At 38.4% G+C, this 27,980-nt stretch overlaps 1 protein-coding gene across 3 annotated transcripts in view; it reads right to left on the bottom strand.

The window, feature by feature from the left end:
• Window positions 1–474: 474 nt before the first annotated feature.
• ZC3H13 (zinc finger CCCH-type containing 13) overlaps window positions 475–27,980 on the bottom strand; it is a 57,521-nt gene continuing 30,015 nt past the window's right edge. For all 3 annotated transcript variants that reach the window (XM_045013417.1, XM_045013411.1, XM_045013406.1), the window contains 12 exons: window positions 26,780–26,953; window positions 25,345–25,655; window positions 23,664–24,128; window positions 22,433–22,615; window positions 16,957–17,509; window positions 13,780–13,883; window positions 12,345–13,340; window positions 8,799–9,296; window positions 5,481–5,630; window positions 4,478–4,678; window positions 2,356–2,519; window positions 475–1,346 (listed from right to left, as the gene is read on the bottom strand). In XM_045013417.1, coding sequence (XP_044869352.1) covers window positions 1,176–1,346; window positions 2,356–2,519; window positions 4,478–4,678; window positions 5,481–5,630; window positions 8,799–9,296; window positions 12,345–13,340; window positions 13,780–13,883; window positions 16,957–17,509; window positions 22,433–22,615; window positions 23,664–24,128; window positions 25,345–25,655; window positions 26,780–26,953 — 3,970 coding nt within the window. In that variant the 3' untranslated portion in view covers window positions 475–1,175. The remainder of the gene's footprint in view (window positions 1,347–2,355; window positions 2,520–4,477; window positions 4,679–5,480; window positions 5,631–8,798; window positions 9,297–12,344; window positions 13,341–13,779; window positions 13,884–16,956; window positions 17,510–22,432; window positions 22,616–23,663; window positions 24,129–25,344; window positions 25,656–26,779; window positions 26,954–27,980) is intronic.

The following is a 27,980-nucleotide window of genomic DNA, read 5'->3' on the forward strand; positions in this document are numbered from 1 at the left end:
CTCTATTTTGTATTCTTTTATAGGGAAAAGTGAAAAATATTCTTCTACACAGTCAATGTGTATACAGACACTGACTGTTTTACAGGGAAGGTGAATAAAGAAAGTTCATTGTAATTAAATACCAATCTATTTTGTGTACTGCAGTCTTACACAAGACTGTTTTTAGCAATAAAACGTGTGTATTTTGGAAAAGGAGATTAAAATAGGCTTTAACACAATTGGAAGCTATGAGTTAATACATTCAGCTCAAAGGCTGCCTTGTAGTTATAAAATAAGCTAGAGCACTTTTAAAGCCTAGACAGAACAGGAACATTAACTCTTGCTCTGTTTAAACTACTGGTGTATGTTTAAAATACACATTAAATCACAGAAAGAGATGAATTGCTCATAATGCACATGGGGAAGACCCCAACAGAATTAAAGTAATATAAGCCCCCAAAAATGTTAACATGAAAGAGATAGAAAGAACGTAAGTTTTGTATGGGCCATGTTTTACTTTAATAAGCATAAAAACAAAATGGTAAAACTTATACAAAGGCATACCCTATTCAGGTATAAATATACCTACACATGTGCATACAACAAAGCTGCATATTTTCTTTAAAAAAAACAAACCATGATTCTCTAAAAGCTACACTATTAGCATTTTGCTGTGCATAACTGAAAGCTGGATGCCTGCATACTAGGAAAGCATTATGGTAAAAATTAGTTGCCTTTATGCAGAGCTACCTAAAAAAGGCTGGATTTGATTTCATTTTGATGGTCACATTGTTTTTAAGTATCTGTAATAATATATAAATGACTGGTCCCATGAAAAATTATTTCAGAATGAAGAAAAAAGATACACAGACAGTTTTCTTCTTCCTTTAATATCAGGTGATGTAATAGACTTCTAAAAATGGACATCTTGAAATTATTACACTGATGCATAAAACAAGTATATGTTACATTGTAAGATTCAATGTTATAAACGTTGAAATGAACTGAAAACAAAGATCTTTGTATTTTTACTATTAATTATTCCCTCCAAACACATAATAGAATTACCTGTAAAAACAGTCTTTTCTTCAATGTCTTACAGCTGCTTTCCAACCAAATCAGAAAGTTCAAAGGGTATAAATATCAACATTACTGATGGGAGATAAACTAGATGGAGTTCCAAAGTGGACACTGACTTAAGACACACATACTTCCTGCTGGATATTTGGTTGTGGAAGTTTACTATCTTCTGTCTTTTCCTGCCCAGGACCTTGGCACACAGTCTTGCGTTTAAATAACCGCAGACTCAACCTTAACAAGTCACTGTCTACTACTGGAGAATTCGTGTAAGTCTGTTTTGTTGTGCCCTGTTTGGATCGAGGAAAGAAAAATTAGTGGCTTTTTGACAAGTGGGCTGAGATATTAGACTAAAATATCCTCAATAATTAAATAATAACTGTATGTCCTTGGAAATGGTTCCTCCTGGCATTAATTCTAACAGTAATTTTGCCTTCTCTATTGACATGCAAAGTCAGGAAACCTAATTCAGCATGTGACAACTGACAAATCCTTAGAGAAAACATTTTACAGGAACAAATATTTAGTAACATTCCTAAACTAGAAAACTATACTTTTATAAACATTATTTGTACAAAAGCCCACAGAATCCAAAGACATCAAGGAATTATTTAAAAACCATCCCTGAAACCACATTTCTTTAAATTATTTTAATTTATATATTCTACCTTTATAAAAGCATGTTCCCGGAATTTAAATAAAATCTAGCATACAAGGGAGCACTCACCCCTAGTAACACATCTCAAATTAATCTCTTAGGCTAAAGTAAAATAAAAATCCTATGACCACTTAATACCAATGGAAGTCCATCCTCCACTAGATTTTGGTCAGTAAACCTTGATTTCACTGCACACATACAGACAAAAAATATTTCCATCAATAATCAAAAAGGGGAGAGAGGAAAAGCTGCTTGAGAACTCACTTTGATTCAAGGATATTCGTTTTGTAAGATGTTGACAACCTGTGTTTTAACGGTTATAAAACTTCAACTTTGTGAATGTCAACATCTGCTGCCAATTACAGTCTGACTTGACCACTCCCTTCATTTTGCACAACTGTGAAAATTTAAATCAATACCAATTGAAAAAATGCTATTATCCACTGACATTTAAAAAAAATAATCAAATTCTGCCAAGTCTAATTATTTGTGCATGGAGGGAGGCAAGAACAGAAAAATAGACCAGCAATAACATATAAACTATATCAGAAGAAAGGGTTATATCATTGTAGAGATATTTTGAAGGCAAAGACAATTCATGTTCTTATATTTTAAATGCTTTATGTAATCCATGCACTTGCCTTTTCATTTTTCACTAGCTGCTTGCGAATTGCAGAATCCCTTCTAAAGCACAGGGCTTTACAGCAAGGACCAAGGTTACTAAGAAGACCTGCTCTCTCTTCTTTTCGCAGTAATGCAGCCATGTTCAGGGCCCCAAGTTCATGTTCAAACAGATTTTCTGCATCTACAAAGAGATCAGCATATATAAGAATAACTTTGCCGACTGTGAAATATTTTTTGTCCCACAGAAAAGTGAATTGAAGGTAAAAATTCTCACATGTGATTTACAGACTCCCTAGTCACGTATTATTTCTAAAATTCTTGCCCAAAGTTGAACTCAGTGTTAGAGGAAATAGGAGACGAGGTGACCCTTGGCTTCTGAGAAGAATACAAACAACAGCTCCTCACTTCACCCTTTCTACTGATTGGTGGAGCAGCATTAAATAGAAGAGTCTAGAATGGGTGCGCTTTCACCTTCTGCACTGGAGGGAAAGGACTTTGATGGCAGTCATAACTGAGGGTTAAAAACTTGGGCACAGCTTTAGAACGGAAGAATAGGCTTCTTCCATGATCAGATGAATGGGTGTGAAGACAAGGGGGTTCAAAGTTGGCATTAATCAAAGTCCTATGTTCCCCTTTTGTGTATCACCAATGACCAATGGGTACACCACCATCAAAACGGGCCACAGGTGGCTAAACAGATGTGAGATGTAGAATATTTCCCCTTTCCTTAGTGCAGTTGCCACTTCTCACTCTGCAAAAGGGTGACGCAAAAAGGATGGCAAAAAGGTGCCCAGGAACCATGGAGAACAAGTCAGAAAAATCGATATTTTAACCAGCACACACTTCCTATGAGTCGCTCCCACCCCCCAAAAACTACCCTGTTAATACTATTTGGAATGGAAGCATTAATACTTCCTCTACGTTCTGTATAATATCTCTGCCAGAAGTGTCAGTGGGCTGCAGCAGCAACAAAACAATTAGGTTGGGGGAATCACAGAGAAGTGTGGATTTGGACCTGAGATTCTATCTACTCTTTTCCAGGTCACAACCTCTAACCCAGAGAACACTGCCATTAATCCAAGAATAAGGAGAGGATGTATCCAAACCCACCTCTGATTAATGTAAAAATGAAAGGATAACATATTAAAGCATAACAGTGTGACCGAAAAACTTAAGTTACAAAGACAAATGTGATATACTACATGGCCTTCGGTACAAGTCAGTGACATCTAGATATCAAAAACTGTTTTATTTGGCAGAGAGCAAGAGCATTTTACATGAAGTCTCACATATGGCACTGTAAAAAGCAAGGGACCTGGGACAAGTCTAACGGATAAAGGTTTGAAGGCTAATGCAGCGATCTAGGCAGAATGCATACAGGGACATGGGGACACATGTTTTAATCCACTTACAAAGTGATCTTTTGACCAAGCTGAGCAGGACATTTTTCAGACAAGGTAAAAGTAAAGAAGTACTCAGAATCAAGGATGGGTCAAAGAAAATAACAATGAAGTTGCCAAGACAATCCAGATGGCTAATCAGGAACTCAAGTAAATGACAGACCAAAAGGCAACTTCAAAGCCTGCCTGTAACCAGGAGTCTGCCAAGGTACCAGATGCTGTTGCTCAAAGAGCATGTTTCACAGCTAAGCACCTGGGTCCTAAGAGGAAACAGTTGTAAATAGTAGATGGGGAGAAAACAACTAAATAAAGACTAGAGATTTAAATTCCATCACTTGTTAGAAAATGGATAAACAAACAAGAATCCCAAAAGGGGTTTTCTTTCTTTTGTACTTCAATTTACTAATAGAAGCAAGAGATCCACGTACATGAATAGGTGAAAAAGTAAACACAAATCAACCTAGATCAATGGAGCCACTACAATAATACAAATATATACTTATACCAGCAAGTATCAACATAAAATCTATGTGCATCTTGAAACTAAAATGCTTACTAGTTCTTTCTTTTCAAAGACACTTTATAGAATCATAGAATATCAGGGTTGAAAGGGACCTCAGGAGGTCATCTAGTCCAACCCCCTGCTCAAAGCAGAACCAACCCCAGCTAAATCCCAGCCAGGGCTTTGTCACTTTCTAATCCTGAGATGGAATTTTATCCCTGCGGGAAATAGAATTACCTTTAGGTTTTTCTAAAACTCTCTGGCAGGTTTCTTTAATTTTGGTGACGAGTTCAGGGCCCGCCAGTCGTTTGGAAATGCCAACTCTCAACATAACAGCACATGGTGTGAATTTTAAGAGTGCCGCACCAGGTTCCCGTGGCTCTTTTGGCTGCTTTGGCATAAGACTGGACCAATCCACATCTATTACATCAACAGGATCTGCAGAAAGATACAATGGAGAATGAGCTATCACATCAACATCCCTTATTATGAATGGCTAGCTTCATCTGGTGTCTTCAAGGCAGTATAAATCAGCTGAATATTGTTCAGAAGCTCTCTCAAAAGGTGAATTCTTTCGTATTTCAGAATTTAGATTATGGTGTCAAACTCATGACGCTGGTGGTAAACTGAATTAAGGGATTCCTCCAAAATCTACGTCTCTTGCTTGTATTTAAAAAGAAAACCCAATTTCTGTTTTTAATATTCTTGAAACCTCCTGATGAAGAGACTGCTTGGGCTCTGCTGAATCTGCGGGTCTGGAAACAGTCACTTCAGTAGGCATAGAAATCATAGTACAACTAAGAACACACTACACTGGACCTGATTTAAAATATTTAAAGGTGTATGGATTAGACCTTTGGCTGCTATTCTTTGCTGTAGCGTTGGTGCAGGCAATAAAATATATCTGCTCTTTAAGGAGACGTGATTTACTGGATAGAACTGGAGCTGTGTTTTTGTCTAACACAGCAGGTATGTTGTAGCCAGCATGAACAGATCCCACAGGACTTAGCATGAAATGCCTTTCCTACTTTGGGTAGGTTGATAGGCAGTCAATCCATTAAGATACATTGAAAAATATGAATCTTGGAACCATTACAGTATCTCTAAAATTCCCTGTCCCTTTCAAACACACCAGTTCCCTAGCAATAATAATGAATGGGATACAAAGATACTTATTAATTCAGCTGGTCCAATTTTTGCATTCAACTGCTAGCAAAAAGGGATTTACTATACATTTTACCTGGCATCTTCTCATCCTCCTGTTGATCCTCTCTCTTTTCAGCATCACCTGCCAGAATTTCATCTAGTTCATCATCACTGATTGGCTCATATTCTCCAGCAGCAGACCCTAGTGACTGCACATCATCTATCTTGGCCTCGTCTTCTCCTCCTACAGAAACAGACATGCACTGTAAGCTTAAAAACTGTCATTTTTTAATATTTCAGTATCCTGATAACTAGACTACAGCATGTATAGGCTTGAGCAAATAAACCTGATAGCTTTCTTGTGGAAGCACATTCAACACTGATAGAAGTTGTTCAGTTCTGCGGGTGGTCAAATAATGTTTCCCACCTGACAGATAATAAACCCTTGAATTTAACTTGGCTCAAGTCAATTTCTACTCGTGCAATGTTAGGCAGCATTCATACTCAGGGTCACATTTAAAAGGAATACAGACTGCGGTGTAAGTTACATGAAGGTAGGTGTGTGTATCTTGCACTTTCAAGCCCCTTTCTGATAAGGTTACACCAGGTTCCCAGAAGCCACCTACTACAGGACAGGCCCAACAAAGAAAATAACAGAACACCACTAGCCATCACCTACGGCCCCCAACTAAAACCTCTCCAGCGCATCAAAGATCTACAACCTATCCTTAAAGATGATCCCTCACTCTCACAGATCTTGGGAGACACGCCAGTCCTCGCTTATAGACAGCCTCCCAACCTGAAGCAAATACTCACCAGTAACCGCACACCATACAACATAAACACTAAACCAGGAACCTATCCTTGCAACAAAGCCCGATGCCAGCTCTGTCCACATATCTATTCATGTGACACCATCATAGGACCTAATCACATCAGCCACGCCATCAGGGGCTCATTCACCTGCACATCTACCAATGTGATATATGCCATCATGTGCCAGCAATGCCCCTCTGCCATGTACATTGGCCAAACCGGACAGTCTCTATGCAAAAGAATAAATGGACACAAATCTGACATCAGGAATCATAACATTCAAAAACCAGTGGGAGAACACTTCAACCTCTCTAACCACTCAGTGACAGACTTGAAGGTGGCAATTTTGCAACAAAAAAACTTCAAAAACAGACTCCAAAGAGAGACTGCTGAACTTGAATTAATATGCAAATTAGACACAATTAACTCAGGCCTAAACAGAGACTGGGAATGGTTGGGTCATTACACTAATTGAATCTATTTCCCTATGTTAAGTTCTCCTCACACCTTCTATGGGTCATCTTAATTATCACTTCAAAAGTTTTTTTTCTCCTGCTGATGATAGCTCATCTCAATTGATTAGACTCTTCCAGTTGGTATGCATACTTCCACCTTTTCATGTTCTCTGTATGTATAAATATCTCCTGTCTGTGTGTTCCATTCTATGCATCCGAAGAAGTGAGCTCTAGGCTCACGAAAGCTCATGCTGAAATAAATTGGTTAGTCTCTAAGGTGCCACAAGTACTCCTGTTCTTTTTATCCAAGGGTACAGTTTGCTTGCCCTTGATACATTAAAAAATTAGAAATCAATGCAGAAAACTAAGGGAAAGACAATAATAAGAGTGTAAATTAACTACTCAGAACACCTGTCACTGCTTTGCAGGGAGCACAACATCTCTGGCATCATTAAAGTCTTCACTTGAAGCAAACACATTAAACGTTCAACACACAATCATAATTAAGTAATTAAATCCTCACACATTTTATGTTAGGCCTATACACGACTGTAGCCTAAACAGAACAAGACAGTTGATGCTGCACCAACATCAGAGTTGAAAGTTGTGCTAAGATACGTTCTCTTTTCTCTCCGAGGGAAATTTTTAGACTCTACAATAAATTTCACTCTGGATCTCATCATAATTTTCAGTGTCAACACTTGCATAACGAACTTCAGATTTTCATGATACATCCTCTATTTTCTAGTAGAATGCTGTACTACTGAACACACCAGTTCACATTTTTTCTCAACTACATGCTTGAGTAGAGCAGATATTTTCTGATTTTCAAAAGTCAAATGACCTCCTTATGAAACAACGTATGTGGCACACAAAATGTGCATGAGCCATAATTCAAACCCAACAACCAAAGTTATTAGGTAATCAGGAGAAAGAATGTGCATCACCCTTTTGTTTTAGTTCCCATTTAAAAAAATATTTTGCTTTGAATCACTGGAAGTGAATTATTTTTTATTGTGTGTCTAGGAAAAGATATAAATTAAGACAAAACTATGCTGTAATTAAAAAGGTAAATATAAACAGATTTCAGACTGCTAAAAAGAATACAATACAACCAGGAAAAACTGAGTAACAAAATATTTAGGGAAGGAAAGTATGTGATCCTTTGGGAGAAGGTATGGACAATATAAACAGAGCAGGAAGAATTGATTGAATGTCAGCGAGACATGCACTGAGAATACTGTTTCTTATTCAGTCACAAATTTGTGCTTGCTTTTTTAGATTTTTCCAAATAGGTTATGGAATTTTTCCCTGCTTCATAATGAACCAGACAATTGACAATTGAACTCGTTCAAGTGCAAGACTCAAGCTACTTAGTTCCGCTCTTCCTCAGTGGGTTTTAAATGTAGTTTTCAATTTAAGTGTTTGCCCTTGTCTATATTACCTTTATTTCTTAAACTGAGCACATATTTCTTCCAGAGCGAGAAAAACTAGCACATTTTCTATGTGTTGAATAAAATTACTTTTCTGAAGTTATTCCTGGACAAGACCTATCTATTTATATGTTAAGAACTATACACATCTTAAAATTATACCATCACCAGTTCTCTGGCAACTGGCTCTGTGGAAAAAAATAATATGATTGAGATCTTTTAATGATGCAACATTTTTTAAAATGTAGGAAAATAAGACTGTCAATTTTTCTTCTCCTAAAATGCTTTCTATTTTTCTACAGTTTTCCCCTTTAACTCTTCTTACCAATATCCTCCTCAGCTGTCACTCCCACACTGAGAAAAAGGCTAATGATGTAAAGGGGTGATGAAGAAAAGGGAATTTTTATTCTTTAAGCCACCTGACTATTCAGAAATTTGGTGCCTAAGCAAATTATACCTTGTCTCATTTATGTTTGTCTCAAAACTGCTTTGGAAGTACACAATTAACAAAGCACATGCTAAAAAGGCTGCTCATAGGGATTATATCTCAGGGTACCTGCTTCCACAGTGGAAAAGCTGGAGCCAATCTGCATATCAGAGAGTGACCTTTCAGTAGAAAATTATTCTAATTACTGTAGTTTGATGTTATGTTAAAAGAGGAAGGCATAAAATAATTGACACACTAGTTTCTGCTCCAGAACATCTCACCTTCTAAGCTCTCCACTTTCTCAGCTTCATTTCCATCTTCAAATCCTTGTGAAGTTCCCAAGTCCTTTTCTGTCCTTTCCTTCTCCAAAGCTGTAGTGTCCCGGCAAACCCCATCAGATTCCTTTTCATGATCCCTGTCCAGTTTTGGTTCATTGCGCTTTGTTGTCTCTGTTTGAGAAGAAATGTCAAGAGTTCTGTCCCTGTCTCTTTCAGTAGTATCAGGAAGTTGTCTCTCTCTTTCCCTGTCCAAGTCTCTTCTTTTTTCCCTCTCTCGCTCTCTGATTCTGTCACGATTCCGTGGCCAGTCTTTATCTACATCCCGGTCCCATTCTCTCTGCCTTCCATCCCTCCTTTCTCTGTCTCGTTCACGATCATGATCATGTCTATCTCGTTCTTGAAGCCTTTCTCTGCTATCAAAGGACCCAGATCTGGAATGGACCTGACGATCTGATTCAGGAGAACTTCTTCTTGAACTGTGGCTTCTTGAATCTTGACGATCTGAATAAAATATTAAAAAGACATGACTGTAGCAAGTGAATGCAGTACACATTTATCTGTATCAAAACAGACAAAAATATCCAAGTTTTTACAGACTCTGCTGTCAAAACAGATCTTTGAGGGCAATAACACCACAGAATGAAGATTTCTTCATAAAAATCACCTCTATGTATTTGTATTTGACCTTATTCAAGGGCATGACTTCTCTCTTAATTATCCCCTTCCTCCTCCCTCACTTCCCCCAAAAAACATTTTTCAATAGCTAAAAACTGCTTCTTTAAAATCAAACTGTAGGCATTTCTGTATGTGAAACAAAATAAGGGAAAACAAGTGTCGTCGTTTTGAAAATTTGCCATTCTGAAATCCAATAAAGCCATTGTTGGCAAATAAACTTGTTCTGTAATCCCATCATATGTCAAATTTAAGCAAGATGTAGATTGACATTTGGTTGGGGCCCTCCAGGATATACCCAACTGTGGCAAGAAGTTTGGCATTTTCCCTGAGTCAGTACTGAACCAATTCTCCAGCATGGTTTTAGGAAATAGTGGGTTGGTGGAGGGTGCATTCTATCCCATAAAAGAGGAAAACCAATGACCTGATCACTTGTAATCATGAACCATTTCAAATCAAGCAATGGTTTCTGCCTAATTTCCCCTTGAAATTCCATTCAGCTACTATATTCTTCACTTACAAGTATTTTGTAGCACTGCATGAAATGTTAAAACAGCTTTGCTCAAACAGACACGGCCATATTTCCACAGCAGGTGAAAATATTTTCTATACATTCCTTATCTGCCTTCAACAATCTTTAAATGAAAAGTCCTATGCATGTGCAAATTACAAAGATTGGCACATCTATAAACTAAGAGCTACCAGTTTAGCTTTCTTCCCCCACCGAAGTTAAAGACCCAGTAGAAAGGCTGACAGTAGTGTCAGGTCATCACACACAACCACTGCCCAGCAACAAGAGTACAGGATAGAGAGGACCAAGTAACTGCTGCCCAATTGTCTGCAAAACCATTTAAAGGCTTCTTGAAAGTTTAAAACAAATATTCCATTGTGTCCAGTATCACTTAAAGGAAACCATTACCTATAAAAAGCTTGCTATTGGGTTTAATGATCCATAACTTTAAATAGCATGTGTTAATGCTGTTTATTTTGAGATGTTTTCATATGGGTATATTTGTGTTCTTGACAGTATCTTATTATAAGAACATAAGAACAGCCATACTGGGTCAGACCAAAGTCCATCTAGCCCAATATCCTGTCTTCCGACAGTGGTCAATGCCAGGTACCCCACAGGGAATGAACAGAACAGATAATCATCAAGTGATTCATCCCCTGTTGCCCATTCCCAGCTTCTGGCAAAGAGAGGCTAGGGACATCATCCCTGCCCATCTTGGCTAATAGCCATTGATGGTCCTATCCTCCATGAATTTATCTAATTTTTTTTTTAACCTTGCTATAGTCTTGGCTTTCACAACATCCTCTGGCAAGGAGTTCCACAGGTTGACTGTGCGTTGTGTGAAAAAATACTTCCTTTTGTTTATGGCAAACCTTTACATATTTGAACCTGTCAGGTTTACGAAGTGTGGCACAAAGTCCATGTATTTTCTTGATGCTAAATCAAGAAGTTTTAGGAGAAGCTTGGTATGATTATTATCCTAATTTGAACTGAACTGGACTAGAAAGAGCAGAAGACAACTCCAGAGGCTTGTCCAGACACCTGAGGAAACTACTGGAAGTCACAGCCACATTTTTTCATCAGAAGATTATAGGGAATAATTTGGACAACAGAACCACCACCACAGAAAGTGGTAATGGAGATTTCACCTTAAAATGGAATCTGTAAATAAAACAATGATTTACATATTTTAACATTCTAGAGGGTTGAATCCTCTGTTCATGGTTTAGTAATTAAGTTTAACTAAAAGACCCCCCCGCCTGAGCAAGATCAATTTTTTTCAGTATAACAGCCTACCTGAAACAAAGAAGAAGAAAAATAAAGACTTGAAAAAAATACAATCTGGTCAGGGGTCAGGTCAAGTCTTTCAACCCCACAGCAGCAATCTCAGATTGCTGACTATGCCTCAACATAAAAATTATCTGCCATCTGAAAGAGTTAAAAAATAAATCAGAGTATGGGACACAGATGTATGTCTCCCATGCCAATTTTGTCCTGACAACATCCAGGCTGCTCTTGCTTCTTCCATGATCTCTTTTCACATGGAGGAACATCCACCGATGTCTCTATCAGGGAAACATCTAATGTTCCCCATTTGCCAAGTGGGTGAAAAGCATTTTCAGTACTGCTAAGTTATGTATGATGTAGTACAGGAAGCAAGAAGAAAGCTGGAGCTCTCCAACAGCCAGTTTGTTTAATGAGAACAGTAACTCTCCAATGAAGAGGCCTAATATCTTAAATAATTTCTTGCCTGTTTTCCTCACTCTCCACAGGCATAAAACTAAGCAATTCAGTTCCAATTGATTATTTAAGTTCAGGACAAAGATGATTTTCATTTGTATTATACTTTCTATTAAGGGCCGCAACCTAATGACTTCACTGCAAATTTCTCTCAGGAACCATGTTGAACATAGCTCCCTGAAACATGTAAAATGTAACCTCATGCACATCATTGCATAATTTCAATATTAAAATTTAATTTCAATTTGTTTATAATTGTTAAAGTACATTTTATATAATAAAATTACTACTATGCTCTGTGTTAGCATAAGAGCTTTTCTAATTTAAAAGTTTAATTAGTTCCAGATATGTTTTAACTCTGACAGCATAAACTGCTATTTCTTGTGCACTATTCCAGGCTCAGCAAAGGGATAATCCATCCCCATTGATGCCAAGAGTTTTAAATCATAATTTGAAGGAATATTCAATTCCCTCTAATTTTATTATGGAGGCAGAAGATGATTCAATGGATATGAAAGGAAAAGCAAGAGCTTAAAGCCATGCTAGAAGGATCTGGAAGTGGAGTCTATTTACTTTCACACAGCATGATATAAATCTGTCTCATAAGGACAGTATCGTATTACCTGAAGATGTGCTGCGGCTGGGTTCCCCTCGTTTCAACTGATCAATTCTAGACTTCCGTTCTCCGGTGATTTCTAAGCTTTTTTTCTCTCTGTCCCTGGAGCTGCTGTGCAGGACCCTTTTCCGACCTGTCTGGTCATCTCCACTGCGATGAGCAGACTCATTGGAGGGTGATCGAAGTCTGCTTGAAGTATGACTTCGATTGCTACCAAGACTGCTGCTGCGCTTCTGATCCACAGGTTTGCGATGAGGTGCGTCTTCTATAGTAACATGTGGGGTTTCTACCTTTTCTCCCCTCAGTCTATGGGTTTTTCTGTGGGATTCTTCTGTGCTTCTTTCTGGAACAATGATTTCACCACGTTCTGGAACATCTTCATCTGACCAGTCACTAAATGTTGTCTCTTCCCTTTTCGGAGCAGTTTCTACTGCCACAGCTTTCTCAGGTACTGCTTCAGCCAACTCCTCTTTTGTTGTTACAGGGGGAGTTCTTGGGCCTTTTTTCTTTTTATGGTGTGGGACAATTTCTTCATCAGAAACCTCAGAATCACCCTTTGACCTCTTACGCTTCTTCTCAACATTTTTCTTTTTTGGAACTTTCTTCGGTGAAAAGACCTGACCCTCTTCTACAGTTGACTCAGTGTACCGTTCCACTCCAATGTCATCATCTTTTTTCTTCTTTGTGGTCTTTTTCTGCACTTTAGATTTCTTCTTATTCTCCTCATGTATTCTATCAGATGCATCTCGTTCTTCAGAAGGGTGATGTCCTAAGCTCTCTTGAACCCTGGTTCGTGAGCTTTCAGTGACTTCTGTTTGTTCTCTCTGCTCTTTCTGTTTATCTCCTGAAGAAACCCTCTCTTTGAACTCCGGTTCTTCATAACGTCTTGAACTTTCCTTTCTCTCTGGCTTTCGACTCTGCCTGTCTTCTGTAAGATGCGTGGGGCTGAGAGATCGGGATTCTTGTGGTCGCACAACCTGACTTAGCAGCCTGTGCTTCTCATCTACAAGTGGAAAAGATATATATTTTTATTGTTCAGGAGGGGGAAAAAATACACATTTTGTGCATCCTGTATATACCAAAGGAAGTTTCAATCAAAACAATCCATTATTTCCAGCTACATTCTTCAATCTTTTAAGCAGCTGCCGTATCAATGGATTTTTTCCACTTTTAATAGATATGCATCTTAAAGACAAATGTTGGGGCTACTGCCCCAGGACAATACCAATACATATAACAAAATTAGCATATAGAATAAATAGTATGTCTAATACGTAGCCCCACCACTCTACAAGAAAAACAGCCTTACAGTGAAAAAAACAGAGAGATGAAGACACTTTGAAACGCTTAATCCCTCATTTTCTATTTAAGATTGAAAGGAACTTCTTCATAGTTACAGGTTAGCCTGTATACTGTGGCAGAGACAACCCACTCCTACTTACTTTTATCGTCTCCACTGTTGTAGGCATCGCTATCAGGAGAATGCTCACGGCGGCGCTTGGGTGATGGACGAGGACTAGGGCTACTTTCATTTCTGTGACGCTTCCTATATTGGACAAATAAATGCAAATTCCATGCAGATGCCTTTTAAAAAACCAACAGCTGTATTTCTTTATCAGTAACATAACAACTGTACTCTATGCACCTCTCTCAAAATACAAGATACCAAAAGATGTCCCACAATTTTCTAGCTTCATTAGCAACAAAGTTTCAAGTAAGATCAGTTTTCATTTGCACTCCAAATACTTAAAATACTTTCATTGATGAGACTTCCCAACTTTTAAACAAAACAAAATATTTTTTAAGATGATCGACTGTTTTTTAGACAAAGGGAATTTATAAACTTGGTAAGTATTGTTTAAGAGATGATCTTAATCTCAATATTTTTTGTGCTAAAGGTCCCATACTGGCCCATACAGATACCTGGAATCCTACAAATCAGCAACCCAGGCTATGCCAGAGGGGTAGTCATAACCTGCGGCACCATGGTGGGCAGTTCAGCCACACCAGCCTTAAACTCTTAGGCTATGTCTACATTGCACTTTCGTCAGTAAAACTTTTGTTGATCAGACCTGTCGGGGGAAAAAAAAAAACGCCACCCCTGAATGACAAAAGTTTTACCAACAAAAGCGTCGGTATAGATAGCACCATGTCGGCAGGAGACACTTGCCCGCTGACAAAGCTATTGCTTTGGGGGTGCTTTTATTTTGTCACCGGGAGAACTCTCTCCTGTTGACAAAGAGCGGCTACGTTGTACACCTTACAACGGCAGGGCTGTAGTAGCACAGAAGTGCTGCTGTAAAGTGCGCAGTGTAGACATAGCCTTAGTGATGTTTCAGCCTCTTTCTTCTAGATGATGCTCAGAATTCCAGTACCAAAAACCCTTTAGGACCTTTTTCTTGCCCTTGGTAAGACAACCAAAAATGACAAAGAAGTGACCTTAAAAGGAATTCCTGCTCGAGGCTGAAGAAGAGATGGTGCCAACAAGGAGCCCACACCCAATGGCCTTTGGGTGTAGAACTAACTTTCTTAGCACTGAGGAAAATCCTGGCACTGTGGACCAAACCTATTTGGTGCCAAAAGTGTCGTCAGCACCAATACACCAACAGGTTCTTGCTCGTGACCTGGCATATTTATAAGACCACCTTGGTAAGAAAGGCGCAGAACCGCCACTGCCTATTGGTCTGGGTTCCAAGTGTAAAGGCCCTCCACACCAAGAATGATCCAGGGAAAAAAGCTTTTCCCAGGAAGTACATACATACAGATGTGTGTATCTACTTCCAGGAGGAAGTTGCAGCATGATGAATACCACTTAACTCAATCTGCCATTCCTGTCCAAGTCCTTGGAGAGACATCTAACCAAGGCCCCAAATAAAAACAAAGGACCAGAGTCTGGCCCCTGTTCCCACTCCTTTGCATGACTCAAGTGGTGTTCAGGCTGCAAAGACGAGGCAGCTCAGAATTCTACTGGAGTGCTGGAATCACTGGTAATTTAGAGTCAAGGAAGGGTTGGTTGCCTGAAAACAGCTGTACTGTTGTAAATCTGGATGCAGAATGGGCCCTTGAGGGCTACTGTAACTGCACATAGTACAAGCAGCCCAGAGGCTGCTCTAACTTAGACTAATGGTTAAACTGGGCCCTAGTTTATTTTCATTTATTTGTAAGCATGTCTTCTACTTGGAAAGGAAAGCGGAAAGGTTTGAGGCAATTCTTTGTTCCTGTGGGAGTTCCACAATTGTTCCACAAATGACTGAGGCCTTGTCATTTTTTTGTCAACAAAACAGCGGAGGTCTACACACTGAAATGCTTCTCCTGCCGATGTAACTCCCCTGCTACGAAGACATAATAAAACCACCTCAACGACAGACGTAGGGCTTACGTCGGTGTAGTTAGGGCAATGCAGTGTCTGTGTAGACACTGAATTCTTTACCTTGGCTGTTGGCTGCTTGCTGGGAGCATGGCAGCCGATCAGACTCTGGGTGTGGATCTCCCCACCAGAGGTGAGAAGCCCTAGGCCCCCTGCTCCTTGGTGGGAGTGCTGAGGTGAGAAGCCTGAGGAGGCAGCGTGGCTCCCAGTGGGGCGCTGCATGGACCTGAGAGCCCTGGCTTTCAATCCCCCACATTGCCCCCCTTCAGTCGGTGGAAGTGCTCCTGGTGAGGATGTGCAACACTGACAGAAACAGGGTAGTGTGGACATCAGCCACCGCAGTAATTAATGTGGTGGCTCTAAGTCGACCTAACAAAGGTCGACTTACCTTTGTAGTACAGACATAGCCTAAGAAAGCACTGTCTCCTGCACAAATCAACGTAACCCTTTCATTAAACTATTTCATTGTGCCAGTGGAATGGAGATGACTTGAAGCTTGATCCAGAGCATGAGACTCTCTCAAGTATTGCTGGGCCAGCTGAGGATCTGGTCCTAAAAGTGAAACAGTGCAAGCTATTTCCTTTACAAACTAGCTAACCAACAATATATGAGAAATTAAAGGAGCTTTGAATAAAATCCAAGAAATTGCTTTGAGTGTAGTGAAAAGATCACAATATCCACAGCTGGCTACATAAAGAAAGGACTGAGGTTAGTCTTGTGGTCCCAATAAGCACTACTTTTAAAGACAGTTCCCAAAACTCAGAAGTGCATCCTACTAATGGAAATACAGAGATCACTCCAATGGAGAATCAAGAATGTATTTGCTAGAAGGATCTAGAAAAAGGTTAAGCACAAAATGTATATTATCCTTCTAAACTTTTTAACTGATTATTTAAATGAATTAGATTTTTTTTAAAAAATGCATTCTGTATTTAAAGAGTAAATGCCATAAATTTAGGGAGGATATGCTATGTTATTCTTACATAACAGAGGTTTCATCTCATATTTAAGCAAGAATCTCAACACAACCTCAATAAAGGATCTGCTACAGTAACATCTGAATGAGACACAGTGAACTCAGAGATTTGCTAGGGGCTCTGGAGTCAACACATAACCCTTTACAAGCTCCTACTAGCAGACATGTGCTACTTGTACCATAGCAAACACTTGGTTTACAACAATGAAAACAGAGTTTTACCCCATGAAACTAACATTTTTGGTGAGAAAATAAGTCACATGCAGAATCACTTACTTAGATTTCCTCTCCTCATGGACATCTCTTGTATTCCTTTCTTCTCGGACATCTTCTCTCTTATCTCTGCGGTCATCCCTTCCTTTTTCTTTGTCCTCCCAGTCTCTCGGACGTTCTCGTTCCTTATCCCTGTCGCGACCCCGCTCTCTCTCTCGTTCTCGCTCTCTTTCTCGCTCTCGTTCTCTCTCCCTTTCCCGTTCCTCCCTCTCTCGCTCTCGTTCTTTCTCTCTCTCCCTTTCTCTCTCTCTCTCCCTTTCTCTGTCATGGTCTCGGTGGTCTCTTTCCCGTTCGCGTTCTCTGTCTTTGTCCCGCTCTCTTTCTCTCTCCCGTTCTCGGGCACGATCTCGTTCTAGTTCTCTTTCCTTTTCTCTCTCCCTCTCTCGGTCTCTCTCTCTTTCCCTCTCTCGTTCCCTCTCCCTCTCTCGTTCCCTCTCCCTGGCCCTTTCATCTCTCCTATCATCAACCCGGTCTACCCTTCGTTCTTCTCTCCTTTCATCACGCTCAAGGTCATCGCTCCTTCCTTGGTGCCGTACTGGTGAGCTTGGTCTTTGATCTGTAAAGAAAGTCAAGTTTCATTGCCAGTGACTAATTAGATAGATACGCCTCTCACAGCACACTAATCATTTAAAATTAGAATAGAAGCTTCTGTATTCTTATTAAAGTAGGATACAATTTGATTCTTGCAGAATCCTGGAAGAAGGTTCTGAATGACATGAGGGGAAGGGCATTATCTTGAAATATTTTTAAAATGAAGAAATTTAAGTCTTTTCTACTTAAGCTTAAGGTCACTACAAACCATGGCTATAAAGGTTTTATTTTGTATAAGTCTATTCTCAGTAATTTCAAAACTTTATCTGCTTACCATTTGACAACTACTATTGCCCAAGAGCATCATCAGATATTTTCTATATGATTTCAATTAAACAGATGCTTAAAACGGACACTCATTTTAAAATGAAGTTTATCATTTGATTAAAGAATGCAGGATTTTACTTTTCTTCAATCCATTCTCAGTTCCACAGTTCCTCTAGCCAGCACTTTCAATACTTAGAAAAATATGAAATGGACTGGCCCAGTGGCTCATCATCTGATCATTCAGGTGACTCAGATCAAGAGAAGGAGGCAAAGAGGAAATATTGGACACATGAGAACTGAAATCTTTCAAATATTCCTTGCACCTTTACAAGCAAAACTGTTATAGGCACAGTACACAGGAACTGGTGGTGAGGGACGGGGGAAGAATACATGTGTAAATAGGAAATAACTAGTCTAGAATCACAAGGAAAGCCCTATTTAACTTGAATATTAGCAGCAGCAGGGGAGGGAGAAAGACTAGAAAGGAAGACAAACTCTGATGCCTAGATCATCTTTCCTTAGCAACAAAAAATATACATAGTTGCAGACATCTAAATCTCTCTTAAGTGGATATAAATTGCGACTAATTTGCATCAATAACTATATTGTGATCTTAATTCTATTTTAGTAAAGAATAATAGAAAAATCCTCCATGGTGTATGCTAAACACATTACATAAAGGGGTGGAGGAAACACTTGTATGAATAAAGGAAAATGCAGATTTGACTTTTTGTCCATTATTGCAAAGCTGACATAATGCACATCTCCATACATTATTGAGAGAATATCCTTCAGGGGCATGCATGTGGAGTTTGAACAGAACTGAGTCAATAAAACATACGTTCCCGTCAGTTTAATCAATTTTCACCTGCGAGTGAATGAATAATGACTTAATACTCCCTTGCTTCCAGGTAAAATTAAAAGTAAATAGGAATGACATTTCTGCTATGGCCAAAACAATCATTTTTTGGATATGAAACGTTAGTTCAGGCAACTCGGGTCCAGATACAGGATTCACATTCTTTATGCTGGTATGCCCACATCATTTCAATACCACTTATTGCAATAGTACTACATTGTAATTCAAGTTCTTCATTTTTAAACTATTATTTTTCCACATTAAATTGGCACGAGGAGTGGTATTAAGTATCTGCAAACCAGGGTGGATAAAAATCTGATTTTTTTGATAAAATGCTTTTTGAGGAAAAAACCTATCTAAAAGGTAGTTTTAATAAAGATACATTATAGCTCAAAGATACCTCATCATGGAATAGGGATTATAAATTCTAATTCTATAGTATGAGATGATATATTCAGGTAATGTTTAAGAAAAGTTTTGTAATGATTTCCAATAGTTCATGGATTAGGGACCCAATCTTATGGGGTTCCAGGGGCTTCTGTGTAGATTTAGGTTAATCTTTCTATCTACCCAGTGGGACTCAGTGCTCAGTCTAGAAGATACCATCAGAGATGCTTAGTTTTGCAGTTCTCAGACTGCAGATTTGTCTCTCCAGAGATAATATGCTTGTTAACAGCAAAAATGTTTTAAAATAAATAAATATATAGAGGTGAGAAACAATAGACCTCAACTCTATTGTCCCTTTGCAAATCTGTGTACAGAGTCAAACCCTTGCCTCTCTTTAAAAGTGAAAAGTTTCAAAAAGTTCAATGAATAGAAGATTGTTGGGGGTTGAATAGCTCTTGACAAGGAGAAAAGTCTGGAGATAAATGCGAGGCGGAAGAGACAGGCAATAGAAACAAAAGTGAAAACTGTTTGAGCAGCATAACCCAGAAGTCTTGAGGTCTTTCTGAGTGCAGCCTTCATTGATTTGAGATCTACCATATCATTCTCTCCCTAGAAGGGAAAACCTATAATGGCAGCAGGCTGTAAAAGAGACCCAGTTTGGGAATAAGAACCATTCAAGAAATATATGTTTGCTGATGTTTTAAAGAAAGTCACCCCAGTGAACTGGTGGAAGTCATTTAAGCACTTGGATTCAGAGACTGTTAAAGTGATAATCTCACTTTTAACTGCAGTAGCTTCTTCTGCCAGTGTAAAAAGAATATTTTCTTCCTTTGGACTAATTCATTCCAAACTGAGAAATTGTTTGGGATCTGAAAAAGCAGGAAAGCTTGTTTTTCTTTTCCAGATTATGAACAAACAGAAAAATGAAGGTGAAGACGACTGAGTTAGCTGCAGAAGCCAAAATTTTAAGTTTCTCATGTTGACCTGGCTGACAGTCTATTTTTTTTTTAAATATTTCATTTAACTATTTTAGTTAACAACTTTAACAAAAACAAACCTGATTTTAAAAAAACTTGAATGTTTAACTAAATTCAAAAATTCATATGTTTGTTTTGCTAAAATATTATCTGTTTGCTGTTGCAGAAAAAAATCCATAATGTTGCTGTTTTAGTTAAATAAAACAATTTAAATGTCTGGTGATGTTCTCCTCCTAATACAGCACGGCAAGAAAATCCTCAAAATATTAATGATTAAACTGCTGAATTGGAGATAGTTCACCTCCCAATGACTTCATAAATATCTGCTTCAATTACCTTTGGTAAATGAAATAACTAAACAATCATTCATTTTCTGATATAGCTGTAAAACGCATCTGAAAAGTTTTCAAAATAAATCACTTTAAAAATGTATAATGTGTACCTTCTAAAAATGAAACCTATGTCTGAGTTGTGAAGAATATGTATTAAGGTTATAACAACCAACAAGAATGCACTTTTATGTAGAAATCCATGATGAAATCGAGTCTTCCTGACTAGTGATTTAAATCAAATCCACCCTGTTGCAAACAATGCTTAAATGTGAAACATGACAGACATCCGGAAGTATATATTTGCTAAATACATGTGGGTATGGATGGATTATTAATTACTGTACTATACGTTCACATCTTTCTCCTTTAAAACACTATACTTGTGTTTGGAAACATCAGATTTAACTTTAAAGTATTTCCGTTTTAGCTGAATACAGGATGCCTAGCCCTGATAATTTGTATTTTAGTTTTGTATTATTTAGTTTAATATTTTAAACCATATTAAAAACGACTCCTAATGTATTTGGAAAGGAAATAAAGTTTTCTCTTACGTGTTCCCTTTTTAAAGCACTCTTAGCATTTCTCAAACTTCATGTAAATCTGTACTTAAAATTAAATCTTTGAGAAGATTTTAGTGTTAGAAAAACTATTTTTTATTTTTATTTTTTTTAAGAAACAGAGCAAAGTAAAACCATAAGAGCTAAGGAAAGATACTTAAGCCTGACTCAATTCTATTAGAGCTCCTTATAAACATTTATTGTGCATTTCACTCTAAAACAAATGGCTTGCCTCCCATAAATTTCCTTTGTTGTACTGGCATATTTACATTTAATTCTAATTTTAAGATTTTTACTTAGAACTCAATAAGACATGAAAGTTCAAACTGCACTATAATTTAATCAGCTGGTTACTGCAAAGGTGGTAGAGATAAAAAGTAATTAGAGACTGCCAATGTCCAGGACACATTCAGACTGCAGTATGTAGGCTAACGACAAGAAGGAAGATGCAGATTAGGTTCAACAAAATCCTTCCTTGAAGGTAGAAGAAAAACTAAAGCAGAGCAGCAATTAAAAAAACCTCCAGAGCTTTTCATAGGAACAGAAGACATGGCATATTATGCTGTTCTGTGGAGAGAAGAAAACTTGGCAGAGTAGTGCCTAACATGCCTTTTTAAAGGAATGAACACAGGCAGCATCTGGGATTCAATGGCCACATCCAACACAATTAAAACCTTCCCGAAGACCAAAAATTCATTTTAAGTTTACATTTATTCTCCTCACTGTCCCTAAACCATGAATTTGCCTTAATTAAGCTCTCTTGTTTTGCTAACTGAGGAAGTCAGCAAGCCAACTTTTTCAGAAGCCAACTCTAAGATGACTCTTCAGACTGAATGTTAGAACACAACTCCCTAGGGACAACTTCAGCATTCTCTCTGCTATGAAAATGAAATGTCTCATGCTAAGCCCAAAATGGCAGACCCTTATAAAAACATGGACTCTCTCCATCCTCACCAGCATTTGTATCAAGATTTATTTGCCATTTGACACTGACCACAGCAAAGCATTAATCAATATTAAATACCCAAGTCAATAAAACGTCATACTGTATTAATCACAGTATTATACTGTGGCTAACTTTAGTAGCCAGTCAAGGTTAGCCAAAGCTTCACAACAGCATATTTAAATACTAAGACAAAAATATTCTGTACAATTCTATATCAACAAGTAATATTGTATTGAAATGCAACAGTAGCCACATGCTCATGTATATAAATAGGTTATATCCTCCAGAAAAATGTGCAGTTCTTTTCAACTTACTCATTTTACACTGAAGTCACCCAAATTTGTTTGCTTAAAACATACTGAATGAATAAAAACAGCAGTGGGGGAATGCCATAAGCCAGTCGAGGCGGGGGATGGGGGGGAGGAGAATCTATTATATAGCTGTGCTAATGAGCATTTGTACTAGATATGTCAATTTTCATTAGCCTCAGCACAAGACTGATGCCAAACTCCAATATCAGGTCAGCTGTATGTTTCTGAATTAGTGCATGCATGTTTGCATACCTCTCTCTCTGTTGTCACGTCTTTCCCTTTCTCCATGTCTTCTTTCAAAGGATGAATCCCGTGCTTGCTCTCGATTGTCATAGCGGTCCCGGTCAGGATAGCTACTCCGTGATTCCCAGCTGTCATGGTAGTTGCCACTACTGCTATGACTGTCAACTTGAGACCCTCTGGTTGCCCGACTTCCTATTGAAAACATTTACACCCGCCATAAGAGTTCGCATGTAAGAAAATCCACTGACATTTTATAACAATTAACTATTTAAAATATCTAACTTCATTTAATTATACCATTGAAACAGAAGTTAAATTCTAAACTCTATTTGACATAGAAAACTGTTTCAATGCTCAACTCCCCATCCTGATGATTTAAAAGTTTATAGTTAACAAATCTGACACACATTTGTGATAATGAGACATCAACCTACCAAAACCAGAATTAAGATGCTGCACTTGAGTTCTAGGCATCTGAAAATTATATACACCATGCCCAAATACAGTACTCTATTTTCAGGAGAAATCAACTTCCTCTAGTTACAATATGGGGTTTTCTGACTGGTAATAAGGTAGCATGGAGGTGGCGGAAATTTGTCCTTAGAAGAATAAGGCTGCAGACATTGTGCAGAAGGAAATGAGCAGACCAAGCAGTCAAGATATGATGGAGGTTGTTTTAAAATTATTGGAAGCTTTTAAAAAAGAAAATAAAAAGAAAACTGTTACATTAAAACTAAGAAACCAAGGCAAAAAACATAATGAATACAGATGACCAAATGGTGATAATATAAAAGAATTAACAGTTCTTCAAATACAAATTACAATGGAACGGGTTTTGGAAAGCCATAGAAAATGTTACATATTTCATACGTGAGAAAAATGGAAGAAGTTGAACCTGGGAATACATGCGTATTTGAGGAGAAGGAAGAGGGGTGTGTAATGCATATGGTCAGAGAATCTGCCTCTGCTAGTCTTTCGTTTTGTATTTCACGGCCCTTGGGAACAGCTAAGGTTGCAGATACATTAAGCAGAGTGGCACAGGATTTTTAAATACTATGGCAAGATGCCAATGCTATACTGTTTTAATGAATGGAAAACAGAAGAGTGCTATGCATTTAAGCGACAACCGTTCTATTTTAATGAAAATACCACTTAAAATTGCTTTAACAGCATATGCTTATTTGGCAGCAATTCATTATCAAATGTAGTACAGACATTGAAAAAATAAATCATATAGTACCTTTGTCAGATAATTCTGGACCTCTGCCTCGACTTCTGCCAGTCCGGTCACTTCTACTTTCATTTCTCGACTCATTTCTGGATTCATTCCGTGTGTCAGCACGAGAATTCTCTTCTCTGCCATGGGTTCTTCCATAACTGCGTGGTTCCTCCTGATACTGGTCTTCCTTTTTATGGGTCTCTCGATTCTCTCTGTCTCTGTAGTCATGGGTATCTCGTACAGAACGCGAGTCTCTCTGATCACGGCTATCTTTATTATCTCTGCTGTAATCCCTTGTATCCCTGGAGTCTCGAGTGTCCCTGGATTCCCTTGGCTCCCTTCGGTCTCTGTTATCCCTGGTCTCCCTCCGATCCCTTCCATCCCGAGATTCTCGGTCATCTCTATGATCTCTCGAGGCACTCTGCTCTTGGTCATAATCTCGTTCCTCTCTGGTTTCCCTCTCTTTTTCCTTTTTTCCTCTAGTTTCTGGAAAACAAATTAAATGTAATATTCATCTTGATTAAAGTCTGCAATATTAGATTCTAACAATCCAAAGTAGAAAGGATATAAAATGATCCAACCAAATAAGATTTCTTACACAAAAGCCTATGGGGAGAGATTTACAAAGGCACAAATTGGAGTTGGGTGCTTAACTACCCTTGTTGCTTTAGAAAAATCTCCCCCATGGATTTGAATCTGTGATCTAGTAAGTATCACATTTCATTGTTTAGAGACTAAATATATTCAGTAACTTCAAAATGTGTTAGGATGACGATTTGCTGCAATAATTTTAGGACTAGGAGCATATTCCTTTATAGAGTACTGAGTTCAAGTACTTTTCTTGTGGTAATTTCCCTTTTCAATTCCTTATGCACCTGACAATGTGCTCAGAGTGCATCTACACCATCATCTTTGTTAAGACCTCTCACCACTAAAACATGATTTTTAAAATTATTTATTTATTCACAATATGTTCCTATTATAAATACAGCAGAACCCTATTTATCCGATCTAGTTGGAACTGGGTCCAGGCTGGATAATCAAAAATTCAGCTAATCCAGAAAATGGGAAAGTGTGAGACTGCAGCACCATCTAGCGGCCACTAGAGAGATCGCCCGCTTCTGGACTTGTGTGCACTGGTTGTTGGGTTAATATGGAGAGACAGATAATGGAAGGTCAGATAAATGGGGTTCCATTGTATTGTCTTATAGTTGGTCTACAAATTTGACAATGTTCTCTTCATAAATTTGGGGGTGATGGCATTTTTGTTCACCAAAACTGCCCAACAGATTTGACAGGCTATGTGGTTCACTGGCAGGTATTTGGCATCTTGAGAGAAGACCACTATCCTACTGTGATTGGTGCAGCCACTGCCATATACAGGAAAGGGTGGTTAGATACTAGAGAGAAAAAATGAAGGCCATTCTGGACTTTAACACATATCATACTGGTGATACCTAGTACAGTGAAATCTTGCCTACACTATCCTTCTTAAAGTCTCTCCCTTTTACACTATACCCGATACAATGGGAACAGGAGTTCTGGCACAGATGTCTGCAGGCATTTTAACCAATGTGTTGTCTAACTATTTGGAGCAAATCTAGATGAGACAATGATTAAAATAATCAGATTTTTTAATTGTCAGCTAACTACACTTTGGGGGCAATGTAAAATGTTTCTAAAAACGTATTCTTGTTCATACCATCCCTCCTTTCGTGGCGTCTATCATGCGATTGTGAAGTCCGGTCACGATCATGCCTCCCCTTCTCTCTCCCTGGGGACTGATGTCTTGAAGGACTTCGCTTCCTCTGAGGAGAGGATGAAGAGCGCGGGGGATAGGGAGAGGAGGAACGCCTCACAGGTGGGGAAGCTGTCCTTTGATAGGTTGGAGAAGGAGTTCTTTTACGGCGGGGGGATGGGGAATGTCTTTGAACAGAGGAGCCTGATTGTGATGAAGAGGAGTGATGTCTTGATGATATGGGAGAGTGATGCTGCCCTGGTGGGGAAGTAGACCTGCAGGACACAACATTAAAATAGCCACAACATGCAATTTTTTATGATACAATAAAATAAATAATAAAACCTCAATAAAAAAATCCATTAAAAAATAAAATTATTTCTATAGTCTCCGCCCTCTAGCCATCAACTGGAAAATAAAATCCTTATTTCTAAAATATATAAACTGCTCCCCTCTCCCATGCATATTTACTGTTATCTCAAAAATGATGGAGGCGGGATAGCTCAGTGGTTTGAGCATTGGCCTGCTAAACCCAGGGTTTGAGAGTTCAATCCTTGAGGGGGCCACTTAAGGATCTGGGGCAAAAATCAGTACTTGGTCCTGCTAGTGAAGTCAGGGGGCTGGACTTGATGACCTTTCAAGGTCCCTTCCAGTTCTAGGAGATAAGTATATCTCCAATTATTTATAAAGATTCTTTAAGGGTTTCTTATAACCACTCTATATTCCTAGTTTAATCTTTAGATAATATTCAAGAGCAAGTCATCCAGAAAAAAAACCCTATATATTTCAGAAAAAAAGCACCTTCGAATAGACAATGACAAGAACTTTGTTGCTATGAAACATGCAGTCTTCCCCAGCAATATAGCTATTTTACTAAATACGAGGTGCTTTCAAGAAATCCTGGTAACATGCAGCAGACAAATTATACATTTTCTTTCTTGGGTGCACACTCTAAGTATAGCTATATACAGCATCCCTGTGGCAAGTAACAATGGCTTCTTAATTTCTGTTTTTGTAATTTTCTGTTAGCTGTAAACTCTTATTAGGATATCTCTTTGTCTAAGACAATTTAGGCCCCAATCCTGCAAACTCTTATGCATATACATAACTTTCTCACCTGCATAACTTTAAGCAGATATGTAGTCCTGTTGACTTCAGTGTGGTTATTCAGGTGAGTAAAGAGTTTTCAGGACCAGGGATTCACAGCTACTCATGTTAACAGTAAAGTAGATTATTCTTTAATACTGCTACTAGGGTAAATAATTCTGTATCAAAATGCTCACATCTTTGGAAAGAACACTGATATCATGTGATCTCACCAAAGAGAAAGTGACTTGATAAGGTGGCAGGAAAGTTTGAATTGCTTAGGAAAATAAGAACTATGTTATTAACTTCCCACCTGCGAGAGGGTGAGAAAGTATGCTTGTGTGTAGTTGACTTGGCTGGAGCTCGGGAGGTTTGTCTTCTCCTTGAGGCAGGAGGTGAATATTCTCTGGAAGGAGAGGAATTACTGCCAGAATGATCAGCAGGACTAGGAGAACGCTTCTGTCTATGGGAGCCTTCTGAAGGATCTCTAAGAAACATACAAGTAGCAGCTTGTTCAGCATGCACAATATGGGATCAGTACATCTCCAATCAATTAAAGTCAACTCCAAGACCACACCTATAGTACAGGATCAAGAATTACTTCTGGTAGAATAGTTTGTTCATCATATATGAAATTATCTTCATCATACAGTGCTCAAGAATCTAATATCTACACAATCTACAAACTTGTTTAGTTCCAGAAGATCCCATTTAATATATTTTTCAATGTAATACAAAGATGGTGAAGCCTGAACCCTCTAGATTATCTGTAATTTTTTAAGCAGCTAGATGTCAATACAAAAATAAGGAATTTGTTGTTTTTGTTGCTTTAATTTAATTCTGTAAAATCAGAACCTTACTATAAAAAAGTTCAGACAAGTTTTCAGACCTTAATGACGACTTCTGAAGGAAGAAAAGGACTGCTGGTATCTTGAACTGCCATTTGGCTTACTGAAGGATCAGGAGGATTTCAAGTATTTGTTTTCAATATTAAGTAACAAAAATTCACACACAAAGGTCACTGACACTTTTATAACAGGCTGCAGCCATTGCCATGGAAGTACCTACTGCTATCATAGTACCGCACGCACACAGGCTGCCAAATACACTTCTGCTTCTATCACAACTGCACTGAGTGCTCCCCACTACTGCTTGTGACCTTCTGACACTAATTATGGAAAGGGGCATAACTCTGCCTCAGATCCAACCACCTTTCCGAGTTTTTTTACTTTATCAGCTCATGACAAAATGTAAAGGTTTTCCTAAACTCCTTAGTCTTCACAAAGTAATAGCAAACGTACCACTATACACTGTGTGCGTGAGAGAGAGAGAGAAAATGAATACGACCTACCTTCCCCACATGGACATACAGGTTTTGGGATGGATAAGGTGGGCAGGTATGAGTGTGAATATATAGAACCACTTTGGATGTAAGCATCTAAAAAAGGTAGGGACTTAAGAGGCAATTTTTGAAGAAATAGCATTACTAAAATACTAGATTTACTAAATGAGGC

Source organism: Mauremys mutica, chromosome 1, assembly GCF_020497125.1.
Source record: "Mauremys mutica isolate MM-2020 ecotype Southern chromosome 1, ASM2049712v1, whole genome shotgun sequence".
Taxonomy (NCBI): Eukaryota; Metazoa; Chordata; order Testudines; family Geoemydidae; genus Mauremys; species Mauremys mutica.